Source organism: Lonchura striata, chromosome 2, assembly GCF_046129695.1.
Source record: "Lonchura striata isolate bLonStr1 chromosome 2, bLonStr1.mat, whole genome shotgun sequence".
Taxonomy (NCBI): domain Eukaryota; kingdom Metazoa; phylum Chordata; class Aves; order Passeriformes; family Estrildidae; genus Lonchura; species Lonchura striata.
Window position 1 is genome coordinate 48599565 of NC_134604.1, and position 16400 is coordinate 48615964.

At 40.5% G+C, this 16400-nt stretch overlaps 1 protein-coding gene across 1 annotated transcript; it reads left to right on the forward strand.

The window, feature by feature from the left end:
- Window positions 1-261: 261 nt before the first annotated feature.
- On the forward strand, window positions 262-16112 carry EDNRB (endothelin receptor type B). The gene is made up of 8 exons (XM_021548007.2): window positions 262-302; window positions 531-1013; window positions 10435-10547; window positions 10715-10919; window positions 11235-11384; window positions 12309-12442; window positions 13001-13109; window positions 13747-16112. The coding sequence occupies exons 2-8, from the start codon at window positions 570-572 to the stop codon at window positions 13876-13878; spliced, it is 1287 nt and encodes a 428-aa protein (XP_021403682.1). The 5' UTR covers window positions 262-302; window positions 531-569; the 3' UTR covers window positions 13879-16112.
- Window positions 16113-16400: the final 288 nt, after the last annotated feature.

The following is a 16400-nucleotide window of genomic DNA, read 5'->3' on the forward strand; positions in this document are numbered from 1 at the left end:
GACGCGGGTGGGGTCTGGCTGTGACTGATGGGCCAGATGCGGTTGAATGTTTTAGAAAAGGGGGGGCCCTGCGCCGCCGGCACGACTTTGGCCGCGGGGTCGGGTGTGCGGCTGACGGACACCGGGCTCTGCCGCCAGCGCCGGTCCCCGCCGCCTTCCCGAGCGGAGCGCCCATCGCTGGCGAGCGGCGGCAGCCGGGCCCGGGCGGGGACACGCAGCCGGGGCGCGGCGACAGCCAGCGGAGCGCGTTTGCCTTGCCTGGCCGGCGGGCGGCGAGGATCGGCTCGGCTCCGCTCGGCTCGGTGAGCGGGAGACGCGCGGGGCGACGGCGAGCAGGTCCGGCCGTCGGGGCTGCTGGCTACGGCCGCCGCCGCGCAGCTTTCAGCCCCGGCGCTGCTGTGCCGGCCGAGCCGCCCGCAGCGCCAGCACCGCCCGAGGACACGCAGCGCCGCGGCCCGGCCCCGGGGCAGCGAGCGGCGGGCGCGGTGTCCCCGCAGCTGACGCCCTGTCTGTGCTCTCTCTCCGCGCAGGTCGGCGCCGACGGCGGCAATCTGCCGTGCCGCGCAGCCATGCCCGCCCTCCTCCTCCTCCTGCTGCTCCTCAGCTGCCGCGCCGCCGCCGAGGACGACGGCTCCCTGCTCCGGCCGGGCCCGGGCAGGCAGAGCGCGGCCGCCGCGCCCCCGACGGCCGCGACCCCCGCGCTGCGCGGCGCCGAGCACAACGCGTCCCGCCCGGCCGCGCTGCCCCAGGGCGCGGCGCCGGCCGGAGGGCGGCCGCGCTCCGCCTCGCCCCCCATGTGCACGGGGCAGACGGAGATCAAAGAGACTTTCAAGTACATCAACACGGTCGTGTCCTGCCTGGTCTTCGTCCTGGGCATCATCGGCAATTCCACGCTGCTGCGGATCATCTACAAGAACAAGTGCATGAGGAACGGCCCCAACATTCTCATCGCCAGCTTGGCCCTGGGCGACCTGCTCCATATCATTATCGACATCCCCATCAATGTCTACAAGGTGAGGAGGGGCCGAGGATGGATTCGGGAGCGGGCGTGGGGGTGCGGCGGTCACCCTTCGGTGCTCCCTGCCGGTGCCCGCAGATGCCCGTCCCCGCCGCAGGGAGACGCGTCCCTTCCTGCCTGGGAGACACCCGTGAGTTCGCCTCACGACAAAACCCTGCCGGAGGGTGGTATTCTGGTCAGATGTGGCCGCAGATGGCACCCTCTCTATGCCTCATCCCGTCCCTCTCAGTCTTCCAGGCTGGGAATGGGGCAGAATGGAGGTGGCCAAGCTCTGAAAATCACCTGGAAACAGGTGCTGTCGCAGGGATAAATGAAGTAAATGCAATAAATGTTCCGTGGGCTGGTCGAGGAATGGAGGGGAGGCACAGAAAACCCTCTCCTGTGGGTACCACTTGGTCGCTTGTGCTCAGCTGCGGCAGGCTTGGTCATGATACTTTACATGGGTCTGTGCAGTCCCTTTTGGCGTGGGGGCTTTTCTAGGAGGAGCCAAGATCGTTCAGCTAGCGGTTTTATACATCTCTTGGTTGGGAGGCACGATGCTTTCCTGAGCTGTGAACCCTTTCACCCTTTGCCAGTGTTCCAGCCTGGGCAGCGTGAGAGGGAATGAGCCACACCTGCACCCCTCACACCTTCAGTAGTCTGTACTTTGACTTGATAGGACTTGCCATAGAGGGGAGATAACCCTTGTCTTCTCTACCCAGCTTGTGCCATCCATTTGTCCTAAGGAATTAACTGAGCAGTTGAATTTAGGCTCTAGTTGTAATCTAGCACTCTTTGAAGAAATACTGGAAATAATAGAGCTCCTTCTGCTTTCAATGTTTATAGTCCTGATCCTTGAGCACCCATCAGTGACTTCATAAAGTGAACAGAAGAGTCTTCATCTATCATCTCCTTTTCACTTTGTATGCACGATTCTAAACTAGGGTCTGTTACTTGTACTTTTAGAAAGCCATGTTGAAGGGACAGATTTTGAATCTATAATAGTTATCCCAGAAGCTGCTGAGATGAGAGAATATTCTCTATTCTTTTAAAGTATTACAAAGCAGGGAATGTCATCATTGTGTTAAATTCATGATCCAGTTAATTTGGATTACATGATTGTTCTCAGATTTGAAGTTTTAGTGGTTTTTATACTATACGCTCTCTTAATTCTTGTGAGAGGAGTGTACTCTTTTGAATGAAGGTGGAATTTGGAAAACAAAATAACTACTTTAAAAACATGGTTTTGTAAAAAAGTACATTGAACAAAAATATTATTTCCATCTGTTCTCAGAAAAATCAAAAAGATTAAGTAAAAAACAGCTGTATGAGACTTTGTAATGTCAGTGATAATTTCAAAGTTAATGTTAATATGTGATAATATTCCTCAGTTCTTATCTTGATTGAATGTCACCAAGGGTATCATTATGCGTAGGCTGGAGCCTACTCATAGGCTTTTTTCCTTGTAGGATGAATAAAGGGTCAGATTACTAACCAATAAATATTGCACCAGCTGCAAGTCTAGTATTTTTATTGTGTTATTGATAATGCTAGGAGCTATGCAATACTCTCAGGTGCTAAATCTCCCTCACTGCTAATCATCTTACTGAAGAACCCACAATCACTTTATATGATCCCTTATAATAATGAGTGAAATATTTTCTATTTTAAGACAGAATTTTTGAATAAAGGCAAGTTTAAAAAAACAAGGAAAAAACACCTATATTTATTTAATCAAATTTTGAGGGCAGTTTGAGTTGATAACTTTTTATCAACTCTACATCCCATTTCATTCCAGAGCAACAGGGAGAATACATACAGTAATGCAATAAAAAAACTGGCTTTGATCACTCAGCAGTACGAGAAGCAAAGGCTCCCTCAGTAAATCAAGTATACTTAGCAATTGTAACTTGCAGTTTGAAACAATTTAAGACTGCATGAAACAGATCCAGATTCAGAATTTGTTACCACATCATCAGTGAGGCAGCTGCATGAAACAGTGTGAGAGAATTTCGTATGTTAATAAAATGCCAGCACTTGCCCTAGAAAGTGGGAAAGTGTCCGTGAATGCTTTCCAGACAGACCCGTAGGAGACAATTCAAACCCTGCACTAGAAGAAGCTTTTTATTAGGTATTAAAAAGGATAACTGCAAAAGATGTCCCCTGTGACTATTTAAGTGAATATAAGTAGCTGAAAAAGTGCACAAAGGAAAATTGACATCTCCTAAACCAAGGGTATCTAAAGAAAAACAGGTGTTACCTGGATAGGGAGGATAATGCAGTCCAATGCATAGGATGCTAATTAGTCCACTGCATTCCTAATATGTCACACAGTCAGGAAACTGGCTATGAAATAAGGGCTTGAAGAGCATTCAGTTCCAGCATGTAGAACCTGGCAGATATTTTTGGCTTTCTGGGTCCTGGGCCCTGTCTGGGTAAATGGTCTGGCTTTGCCTGGATGTTTGAGCTGCAGAATGGAAAGCAGAGCAAAGTCTGAGACAGTCATTCTGCAGTATGTAATGTTTTGGCAGTGTAGAAACTTTGCAAAATTGCTACTAATTGGATGTGCAGGTGATCCTATGCTGCTCCACTGAACAGAATAAGTCCTTGTTAATTTGAGGCTGCAAACAGCAGTTAAGGAGCAGAAGGATGGAGTAGATGGTCAGTGAGCTTTTTGTGTCCTTCTCTGCACTTAAACTTTGGAAGCCAAGACAGTGGCAGCTTGTGCAGCTGCAGTCCTGGACAGATTATGCTGACTTTCCCAAGTCTAAGGCACCAAAACATCAGGACTTGAAATTCTAAACTTACACTAGCTTTGCCTCTCATAGGCTTAAAAAACCATAATCACATCACATACTAACATGCTTTCTCTTCTGGTACACAAACAACATCTCTCTCTTATTTTGTAATATTTGTTCCTGTATATTTAATCAAATTTATTGTCATATCCCAGTGGACTTTTAACAAGGGGAGCAATCTAGGCTCTGAACATTATTGTGGGGTTTTCCAAACTCTGACTACCAAGAAATGTCTGAAGAAAAGTATCTACCTGGCAATATTGTCATAGGTTCCTTGTTCTCAGAGCGAAATGGAAGAGTGCAGAAAAATATTAAAGGGAAGGAAAAAAAATCTAGTCTTTATCCAAGCCACTAATCAAAGGCCAGAGTCAGCTATGTAAGCACTGATTTATTTTCACTAACTTTATTTAGGGATTACATAAAAATTATGGTTAACACAATATGGCATTATCAAGCACTGGAAATACAAGAAAGACCAGATTAGGCACTCTATATACCATGCAGACACAAATTGGCTCCTTTTTTTAATCCAGCTATTCTCTGGAAGAGGCTCTGAAGATTTCTGTAGAAATTTGTTTGTAATGAACTTACTAACTCTTGTAATGCAAATACCTGTAGGCTATGCATTATGATAAAGCCAACCTTTTTCTAACTTTCTAATCAAAGTGCTTCTCTTTAGAAAGGATTCTCACTCCTCCATATTGGAACTCTTGGTTGCTAGTTCTTCTGATCTTAAAGGTAATGGCCATTTTATTGGAAGAAATGCATTATTTCCTTTCTTCCAAGATCTGAACCACTTACTTGAGGTCTTGCAAAGTTCATCTCAGAATTTCTTACACAAAGTTTCTTGATTTCTGACCGTATTAAGCTAAAAGTCTGTTTTGCTTAAGAACCATTTATGGTGAACAAGTGCAGGTATAGGCACAAAGATTTGAATTCTCCAGTGAAGGAACCTATCTGGACTCTGCAAGGAGTGGCAGGGAGGGGTAACTTTATTCTGTATTTAGATGGAGCAGTCCATTCTGAAGTCAAGTATATGGAGTAGTGGAAATGTCTGAATGCTGTGAAAAGTACACATACGTAGTTTCCATGGTAGGTCTAAAAACTGAAGTAAGTTAGATTATGCTAGTATAGATTCATAAATTGAAAGTAGTTTTTTTCATATGTATACATGGTGTATACATTCACATGTATAGAATATGCATGTGACAAATTTCAAAGCAAGTTTTGACCTGTTTTGGCTTCTTCTTCAATCCTGTATTTATGCATCACAATCTGTCAGCAGCATGGCTTTCAAAGTGGTTACTTTTGATGCAGTCTTTCCACTGGAGTTGTGAAGTTGCAGACATTTTTTAATTCAACAGCATATTGTAAGGTTTCTGTCATTTTCAAGACGACTCTATAAAATTACTTTATCTTAATTTTTTTTTACTAAATTTCTAGCAGGAGTGTGAAAAATGCTCCTACAAGAATACAAGAAAATAAAATAATTGCATGGCTCATATTAAGATTTTAAACAATTTCTTAAGTAAATCAGTAAAGCAATCCAAGCTATGCTTGAAAGCAGAAAATACATTTTCTTGTCTCATGGGGAGATCCTCACCTAAGTATTGCTAAATAGTAATAAGTTTGTAATGTTATCTGAGTTATCCCTGACCGTAACTTTAATTTCCTGGGCAAATTTTCTGTTTTGAAAATTTCTTGTTCCTGTAAAATATCTGTATGTCCCTGTGTAAAAAAAAAAAAGCAAGACCCAAAAAAACCCCAAAAAAAACTCCACCAAGAAAAAACCACATGAAAATCTACCAGTCATTTCAGGGACACATTGAAAAACTGTTGTGTGTGAATTCGGTCTAGAGCTGCATGTCTGTTTTCCTTGTACCTGCTGTTTATAATGATGAAAACCAAGTCTAGTGTCCTGCGAACGAAACCTGCTGTGAACGCACAGCTTGGCGGAAGCGCGAATTCCTGCTCTGTGTTCCCATGTTCATTCACTGCTCGGGACTGGAACACTGGTGGGAATATTCGCACGCTTTGCTGCTTCTTCCTGACCCACTGCAGCCCGTGGGTTGGAGTCAGGTATCAGCCTTCTGCCTGGGGACCACAGCAGCTGAGCCCTAGAGCAGCACATTGTGCTCACAGCCTTGCTCGTTCCAGCAGCAGATTCTTTCAGTTCTTGCACAACTAAGAGAAAGCAGAGTGGGAATTGTGATTCACAGGTGTGTCTGTGAGTCACAGCATCTCTTGGGGCTTCTTTCATAGCTCTGCAGCTTGTACATCAGTTTAGGCTCAAATCTGTCCAGTTAGACAAAGTGTTGGCTAGACATGCATCACATGTACTGGTTCTTTTAAGTATGCTTTCACTTCATTCATTGCAATGTTTTTCCTTTCCTTTTGATCTGTTTCATCTTAAACATATCTCTGCTGCTCAGCAATTAAAACTTTGCCTGTGTAAAATAAGTGACTGTAAAACATTGGAAAGGTCACTCGGAATACAGCCAGTGGTAGACTACTCTTGGCATCTTATGTAAACACAACATTATTTTTCTCTTTGCTGCCACTTGGCAGCATCTCCTCTCATGGCTCAGAGTCATTTGTAAAATGACAATCCTTTTACAGCTACCCTATTGTGACTTATAAGAGAATAATTTTACTCATACAAAATTGCAATAGGCTACATCTATATTTCACTAAAAATTATCATGATGCCCCCAAATACTTTACACTGGATCTTCACTGTACTTCAAAGCTGTATTTGAAGGGGATAGCAATACAGAGAACAAACAGAAACATCAAGGAAACATATTTCAGCAATCAAAATATTATTTTGTTTTTTTCCTCTTACTTCCTAATGTTTTCAGGCTTTGTGTGTAAAGCTTGTATCATTACCCACTTGAAATACCATGATAGAGAGACTTGTGACTCGTGCATTAAAATGCTCAAATTTCACAATACATCAGCTGCAAGACATAAAGCACATGTTTTTGCAATCCAGTGCAGACAGCTGCATGTCCATCCTGCCCTGATACAAGCTGGCTGAATGAAAGTAATGTTTTTATGTTATGATAAACCGAAGCTAATGCGCCCTTTCTCTCAGTAAACTGCATTCAGTTGTGTGCCACACCTCTATAATCCCAAACTGGAGCTGGCTCAAATCCAGTCTGTTTGGAGCACAGGTGTGACTGTCTGCACCTGAGTGATAAGTACTAATTAGTTAAGCAAAATCTACAACATTTGGCTGAACTGCTGTGATTTTAGGGAAGAGACAGGCTCTACACACAAGCTAGATGTAAATAAAAGTTTTCAACAAATAATACCAATAGAGACTTGACCAAAGTCCTGCATTTCAGTTACAAAGAAAAGAATATTTTACTTCAAAGTGTTTTTTTTAATAAGTTCTCTTTAGTCTAGTATATACTCATGTACAATGTACACTAGGTACTGTAAATAAGTATACAATGTACTTACCACCAGTCCTTGATTTCTATGGCAAATAGATGTGAAAGGCTAGAGGTTCACTACCTTATTGATATAAATCAATCCAGGTGTCATTCAGTTCTGTAGGGTGTAAATTTAGAATACATGTAATTATTCACATTACAGTTTTAATAGTAGATTGTTACTGTCAACCCCTTACAGAAATTCAGAAGTAATTTCAGCGAGAGGCTTTACTGAAAATATTTTAATTACAGACTGTGTTATTTTCCCACATCACATAAGCAAAAGATACTGTACGGTTATTACAACCTCATCCCTTCTTCCTCTGCTTTATTACTTTCCATAAAATTCTTGAGAAACATAAATCTTTAAAATTTATTTCTCTGCTTCATTTCTGCAGAGGCATTATATTTATTGTCTTACTTAAGTAGACCATTGAAGAAATAGAAAGCTGAGCCATGCTGCAGTTTGTCTACTGCTGTTCTTTTAAAGATTCCATTACAGCATAGAGCTAAAGCAGGTGTTTGGAGGTATTCTGGTATCTGAAAATACTGGTGGCCACTTCATAGAGATTCCCAAAAGCCCATGGTCATGAAGTGTTCTTAGCTTCCTTTGTGTTTAAATAAAATTATATTCAAATTTTATCAGGACTCTTCAAAAACTCTCATGGACCTTTTAAGTGTTTACCCTTAGATGGACATACACGTTTGCATAAGGATTTTGCTGAACCAAACCAGTGTGAACAGGCAACTCTATGGCTACCTTTCATTTTAGAACTGTGGAATAGTTAAGATTGGCAAAGATATCTTAACATCAGTCTTAGGATCATCAAGTCCGCTGTGCTCATCTCTAAACCATGTCCCCAAGAGCCAAATGTACATCTTTTTTTGAACTCTTCCCTGAACAGCCTGTTCCAGTGCCTGACAGGCCATTCAGTGAAATTTTTCCTAATACCCAATCTAAACATTCCCTGGTGCAACTTGAGGCCATTTCCTCTTGTCCTGTCGTTTCTTACACAGAGAAGAGACCAGCCCCCACTTTATTACAGCCTCCTTTCAGGCAGTGATAGAGAACAAGGTCTCTTCTCCGGACAAAATAATCCCAGCTCCCTCAGCTGCTCCTCATGCAACTTATTCTCCAGACCCCTCACCAGCCACAGCTGCTGCCCTTCTCTGAACAGACTCCAGCACCTCAAACTCAATGTCTTTCTTGTGGTGAGGGGCCCAGAACTGGACACAGCACTTGAGGTGTGGCCTCAGCAGTGCCAAATACAGGGACAATTGCTGCCCTGGTCCTTCTGATACAGGCCAGGATGCCATTGGCCTGCTTGGCTACCTGGGCTCACTGATGGCTCATGTTCAGCCAGGTGTTACTAGCACTCCCAGGTCCTTTTCTCACAGATCTTTCCAGCCACTTTCCCACTACTCTTCCTGCCTTAGCACTGCATGGAGCCTTTGTGACCCAAGTCTTGTTCAACCTCATACATTTGGCCTCAGCCCATCAATCCATCCTGTCCAGTACCCTCCTTAGAGACTTCATAGCCTTTCTGGTTCCCAGAAACATCCATGCAGTATGATTAGCTATTCTTCCATTCTTACAACCCTCTTAAATAAGTTATTTGAAGAGATTCAAGCCAAGAGAAAGATTTTCCAGTCTCTTTTGTGTAGTTCTCATTCTTCCTTCTCCTTTTTCATTCTGTAGCCCTGTATCTGAAACAGATTCCAAAGACCTAATTTGAAGAAAGTTATGAAAAAACAGAGATGGGCTTAGATAATTCAACTAATTACAGAAACTCCAAAAGTTTACTCTTCTATATAACAATTGCGTCTATTTCTTGGCACAACCCTTGTTATGGAGAATGTTGTTTTAATGAAAACTGGACGATTTGGCTCTGCTCTGGTGTATTTGACCATCAAAGAAGCTCACAGCAGAGTTCAAAGGCTAAACGTTGCTAAACTGAGGCTACAGATGTTTTTCTGTTCATAGAATCAGCTGTGAGTAAGGTGCTTTCTGTGTTCAGTAAATCTTTTCCAGTAAATCAGATAAAATGTGCAGCTGGGAATGTGACAAGATTTCCATTAAATATGATTCAAAGTGTTAGCCATCCTGAAATGCATTATGCTTATTTCTTTATTTCTTAGTACTTAGAGGTATGCTGAATGTGCAGATAGTCCTTTTGGTATTATTATACAGAATGTTGGTGAACTGTTCAATAAAGACCATTAGTGGTGGATTCATGTGATGTTTTAATCTGCTGCAAAACATTTAGACCAAACTATCTGCCTATGCTCCTGGAATGTCTAGTGGATCCTTTCATTTGTTATCACATGGTCAGCTAAAAACTGTGGGGAGTACATTTCTCTACAGTGTTGCCTGACTTCTCAGCTGATGGAGCCTAGACACAAAGCTTTAAGTAAACTCCAACCCAGATATGCACCTGCTGGTTTTGTCCCTGTTCTTATCAGCCTCAAATAATTTTCTGTATTTCTGATCAAGGGTGTGTTATTTGGGACATGTAAGAAAAGCAGTGTTCACTCAAGGCAGAAAATGACAATTCAAAGATGTGGAAGATCCTCACCTGCTCTATCATTTTTTCCCATGAACACTGGGATGATGAAGTTAGAAGCAAAAGGAGTGGAGTTTGTAGGGCTTAAAGAGGCAGGACTAAGACTTAAGTGATACCCTTATCTCACCAGGGAATGACTACACTGCTACTGTCTAGTTTTTAGGACACACACTTCAAGGGCTCCCTTGTGGAAAGGTTCTTCTTGATTCAGTTTTGCACAGAATTGTAAAATGGTTTGACTTGAACTTTAGTGGTTGTCTAGTTCAAACCTCCATGGCATGGCATGGATAGGGACACCTTTCAGTGGACCAGGTTGCTCAATGCCCTGTCCAGCCCAACACTTCCAGAGGTCGGGCATTCACAATATCTCAGATTAAAGCCATTCCCTCTTTGTTCTATGACTAAATGCCTCTGCAAAAAGTCCCACTCCAGCCTTCTTTCAGGCCCCCTTTAGGTACTGAAAAGTTGCTACAAGGTCTCCCCAGCACCTTCTCTTCTCCAGTCTGAACAAACCCCATTCAGCCTATCTTCATACGACAAGACCTGGTGAAAAAGGAAAACAGTCAAGACAGAAGTCCATGTTTCAGCATTGAGAAAGACTTTTTCTTTTAGTAATTGTTGTTTTCTTTTCACAGCTACTTGCAGAGGACTGGCCCTTTGGTGTTGAAATGTGCAAATTAGTGCCCTTCATTCAAAAGGCCTCGGTGGGCATCACAGTGCTGAGTTTGTGTGCTCTCAGTATAGACAGGTGAGACCCATTTTTCACTGAAGTCTCTAATTTGTTTCCTATATGGGCATTGGCTCAAATTCACCTTTCCACTCAGCTGATACAATGCAAATAGGATGAATTTAAGCCAGTTAAACTAGGTGAATTTTCTCGTATTTTGAATTTGTATATGTGTGCTGTTGCTTCAGGTACCGAGCAGTCGCTTCTTGGAGTCGCATTAAAGGAATTGGAGTGCCAAAGTGGACTGCTGTAGAAATTGTCCTCATCTGGGTGATATCAGTGATACTGGCTGTTCCAGAAGCTATTGCATTTGACATGATTACAATGGAGTACAGAGGAAGGTATCTTAGAATCTGCTTGCTTCACCCCACACAGAAAACATCCTTTATGATGGTAAGTCACTAAAATTGATAAAATCTCTAGGTGAGTTCCTTGGATCTCAGTGTATGTGACATGTAGGTGAATATAATGTTCAAATGAAATACTGACATTTCTGAAGCATACTGGTCCAAAGAAGAGCATTCAGAAATCTTTGACTTTTTGTAGGCTTTGAACATACTGCTGTCTTGTCCTGTTTTCTCACCTGTAATGTACACCTTACAGAAATGCTTTTCAGGACAGGCTGACCAAATTAGTTAACAGCACACTTAGCAAAATGCTCAGTATTTAATTCCTAACCATGTTTTTGCTTTGCTTTTTTCTTTACAGTTTTATAAGCAAGCTAAAGACTGGTGGCTGTTCAGCTTTTACTTCTGTTTGCCGCTGGCTATCACAGCATTTTTCTATACTCTCATGACTTGTGAGATGTTACGAAAGAAAAGCGGGATGCAGATTGCTTTAAATGACCACTTAAAACAGGTAAAAATGTATCCCTGGCCACTCTGTAACTGTAGACAGGCTAAACAATAACTTTATTGATTTTCCTGCCACATCATTCTGTTCTTGTATGACTTCAGGATTAGAAGCAAAGTGAACTTTCCTAGCAGTGCTGCTGCTGAACTCATATACATATGTATATATCAGAGCCCTCTGGAACCTAAGATTTTAACTGAAAATCAAAAAATTGTTTCATTCTTCTTTGGTTTTAATATTTCAGGTTTTATAGGTTTTATTTCTTTGCTATAATGAGAATTGGCTATTTTGTAATGAAAACTGGAGTCATGCACTAATCTAGAAGGTGATGCTATAAAGCTGTTAATTATTTGAAAAAAGTTCATCCTGAACTCTAGTGAGGTTAACAGTATATGTTAGCAGAACATATTCCAGCAGACATTCCAAGGTACTAGTGCCCCAGACACAAATATCAGACACACCTAGAATTAAACTATGATTGCTCTCTAATGTGTATTTGTGCTCCTTTCCTCTTACCTGGTTAGAGCTGTAATTGGAATCTCTTGGGGCATTTAAAATAAGCTGTGAGATCAAAGCATGAGGAAATGCAATAGAAAACAAGCTGGTATTTGAAAGTGATCAGGGAGACAAATATGTTCTTAGTTTTAATTTAAATTATTGCTTAAATTAATATTTTCATGACCTCAATTTTTCATATTATTACTCATATTTCTTGAAATAAGAGAAATACCAAATCAGTGAGAGACATCTAAAACAATAGAAAAGATCAAGCACATATTCCAAGAAAATAAGCTATTTGATGTTTTCCTAACTCCTATTGTGATAGGCTTTTTTATCTTGTTTATTAAACATTTGAATATTAGAAGACAACAACAATTCAGAGGGAGAGAGAAGAACTGTAATACTGTTTTGTCCAATTTTCTTTCTCAGAGACGTGAGGTGGCCAAAACTGTGTTCTGTCTGGTACTTGTTTTTGCCTTGTGTTGGCTCCCACTTCACTTAAGCAGAATCTTGAAACTCACTATTTATGATCAGAAGGACCCTAACAGATGTGAACTTCTAAGGTGAGAATGCAAAAATAAAATGTCTGTATATTGTGGGCATTCTTCATAGGCATGTTTGGATTTCCTGTTAAACTAGCTTACTCTGTATGTCCCTGCTTCTTCATCTCAGACCCTCTGGATTCACTCCAATAGCAGAGAAAAAAAATTGTGAGGAATTCCCTTTCTTTTCCCCATTTTCCTCCTTATCCTTTTTGGGACTGTTCTTCTGTCATGTGGTGATATGAGAATAAAAAGAGGATTTCTGTCCCTATTTTCCCTTTCAGAACAGAGCAGCTAGGATTCAATTTGTGCAAAAAGACCTTGTGAACCTCTTCTTCCAAAAGTTAAGATGGTTGGATCTCCTGAAATTACTTTCTTGAGAATGGTCTTCTGACTCAGACTTTATTGTTGAGTGTTACTCTTACCCACATAAGTTAATCCTGTTGATTTAAGCCCCATTACTATTACATTTAATAGCTAGTCTTAATTAGTGAAACTGAGTCTAATTTCCATACTTGTAAACCTCTACTAAGCCCTTTCAAAGCAAATGAGAAGTGTCTCACTTTAATTTCCACACAGCTTTTTTCTTGTGATGGACTATATCGGTATTAACATGGCTTCACTGAACTCCTGCATCAATCCAATAGCTCTGTATTTGGTGAGCAAAAGATTCCAAAACTGCTTTAAGGTAAGTGGCTGCAAGGAGTTGCTCCTCTGGTTAAAAGATTATGTCAGTAGTAAAATTCATTCCTTAACATTCACAAAGTGTCATTAAATTTTACTTTAAATTTTTATTGAGTTATTAATTCTCTCCCTCTCCTGCTGAAGTTCCATAGGAAGGAACTAGGGTTTGATGGGAGCAAAAAGAGAAAGCAAAAGAGCAGGGTGTACAATAAACCCTCTGGGGACCGTGCTACATCACTTCCTGACTGAAGCTGGCACCCAGCTACTTCCAGAGCACCGACAAAGCAGACTCAGACTGTGCTGCAGAGACTCATGTAGGCATATCCTCTGCATCCTGATGGGGAGAGTGCTGAGCCTGCGCTCCCTCATCCTGACTGAGCTCTTTGATCAGTCACGTGAGGCAGAGGGTGCAAATCTGTACTTGTCCCTTTGCAGCACCAACATTTTAGGAGACAGACCTGTTTGTAGTCTTGGCTTGGTCTGAGTGAATAGAGCTGGGCTTTATGTTCTAATCCCAGAGCAGCAGCTTGCACATTTGCCATTTCCTACTCTTCCCCTGAGAAAGGGCAACTTTTCAGTGCATTTTGCCACATGTGCAAAAACAGAGTGATGTAAAATGTTTATTTCTTTTATTTTTACAGTCATGCTTGTGTTGCTGGTGCCAATCCAAAGATCTGTTGTCCCTGGAGGAAAGGCAGTCCTGTTTAAAGTTCAAAGCTAATGATCATGGATATGATAATTTCCGCTCCAGTAACAAGTACAGCTCTTCATAAAACAAGCATAAAAGGTATATTCTCTTACATTAATGCTGGTATCTTTTTAAGTAAAAGTGGCAATTACTTTTAACAAGATGGCAACATCCAGAAAAACCTAGTTTTGTATTTGCACAAAAAAAAAAGAACTCTGTCACATTGAAAATCATGAACATTTATGAAATCATCATTTATGGAACATGAAGAGAAGCATAGAACAAGTCATTGTTAGCACTTGAATACTTCTGAATCAGCACTTCCAAATGATCCCCACTTCCTGTACATTACATTTGTATTCTCTGTAACACTTGTAGGAACTGAAGTCACAGTAATTATTAAGCAGCATAATATCAAGTTAATTGGATCAATGCCATTATTATATATAACTCAATGTATTGTCTTTTATAAAGCAAATTAACCACCATCACTATTGTGAGTTTTTAAAAATAAAATATGAAATACTTTGTAATAGAAGTCTAAATGTTAAAAAGTATTTTTATCAGGTATATTATAGAAGTAGCTACTGAAAATATTAAAGGATGCAGTAAAGCCAAAAGTGCATTTAACTTTGATGATTGTTTTTACCTATTGTTGTCAGAAGGAACCTCGCAAGGGCTCTATAAATTCCTTTCTGTAGCCACTGTGTGTCTTAGTGCATTTGCCAGCACTTTGGGTATGAGTATTTGTGTCTACTGATAGCAAAGGAGAGAAAAACACACCAGAAGCAAAAGATTACCACTAGCAGAAACATATGGACAATGGCTATTATTTCAGCTATTTTTTATTGAAAACAAATGGATGGTCTGCATAAAAAGTGGGCATTCCAGAGCCTGATGGTTCTTTACTGGAGATGCTTTTGTGACAATTTAAAACTGTTTTACAATCCAAATACTGTCTTGGGGCAAAAGTTTTTAGAAATAATGGGTGAAAAAAATGTGACCAAGATTAAAAGAGATAATTTGGACTTCTCTCTTCATTTAGATTTAAATCTTCATAAAGAAAATAATTAATGAACTGTACTTCTAGAGAAGAGTACTATGTAGCATACTTATTTTCATACTGTTTTAAAATATATTCTACTTCTGTTGTTCCATATTTATGGGCATAAGAAGATGTATGATTAGTTTCTGCTTCTGTAAATAGTAGTAAAATGTAATTAATTGTAAAATATTAAGATATGGGCAGGACCCTGCAAGAACGGAAAAAGATAAAGGTGCCTGTAGTAAACATGATGTGTGTTGCCAGGAGCAATGCATGTTTTGTATGTACATGACAGGTCATTCTTTGACTTTGCATTTCCTATTAATTTGTTACAGATGTCCCCAAAGACTTATTAACATATTTCGTGCACTAAGGCATGAGTTTATCAAGAAAAATTGTCATATAACATGCTTTTATAAAAGCCATGTTTTCAATAGGCTTAGTATTTTATTATAATAAAATTATTTATCAAAACTCAGGAATTTTTTTATTTTAAATTTCCAGATCTCACATGTCAGGATTTTTATAATTTTTCCAGTCTTGATTAACTTCATATCTTTTACTAAAGTGCCTTAAAGGTGTCCAGGATGAAAACAGCTTCCATTAAAATGTTCAGCTGATGTTACCTTAGATGGGTTTCTGACTTAGGTAACTACAGCTAAAACCATGTGGTGAGCCCCATTCCTGGTGTTGGCCCTAGCAAAAGCTGGTAAGTGAATGCTTTTATAATCAAACTGAGGAGGGTCCCTGCACATGCATTTGGGCATGGGCATGTGTGTGTTTGTGTGTGAGTGAGTGCAAGCATGTGTGGTGTGTACCATAAGGTTGCTGTTACCATCTTGCTGCAGCACATCCACTCAGCTGCTATAATGCTGAACTTTTATACATTTAGGTTTCCTTCTTTACATTTTTACCTTAATTTTCATGGTAACTTTGTCACAGTAAGCCATGAATATAATTTCACATCACCCTACCTGCATCTATTTCTGTGAAATGCATTTCATCTGTTAAGGATGGATAATAAGTGAAATCTTAGATTTGATACTGATCAGTGTTATTTTCATCAAGTTATATCATTACAATTTTGTACATATATATTGTTGTTGTTTTTATTTAAAATACAGCTGTTGTAATGGCAAATGTGTAACATAATTTCCCCTTTTTTTCCTGGACTAATTCTTTGTTAAGTCCTGCTAAGTAAGATACTTAGGTGTTGCAAATAAAGACCATATATACTGCCCCCTTTTTGGGTTCAAATAAAAATATTAGTGACACTCTTTGTCATTTTTTCAGTATTATTCAAAGCAGTATTTTTATTGAAGCTTTCATTTCCTGTAATAAAAAATTTCAAAACATCTGTCCTTATACAGTTCTAAGATTAATTAATGTAATACTCCACACAGGTGTTTTCTGAAATCCTCAGTACAGGTTTGTTCCTTCATTCACTGAAATCAGTAAGCATTTAACCATTCAATTCAGTTTGAGCAAAACTAGGGTCCAACATATATCTTTAAAAAACCTATCTGACATTTGCCGCTTTGAATGAAAAAAGAGAAAAAGCT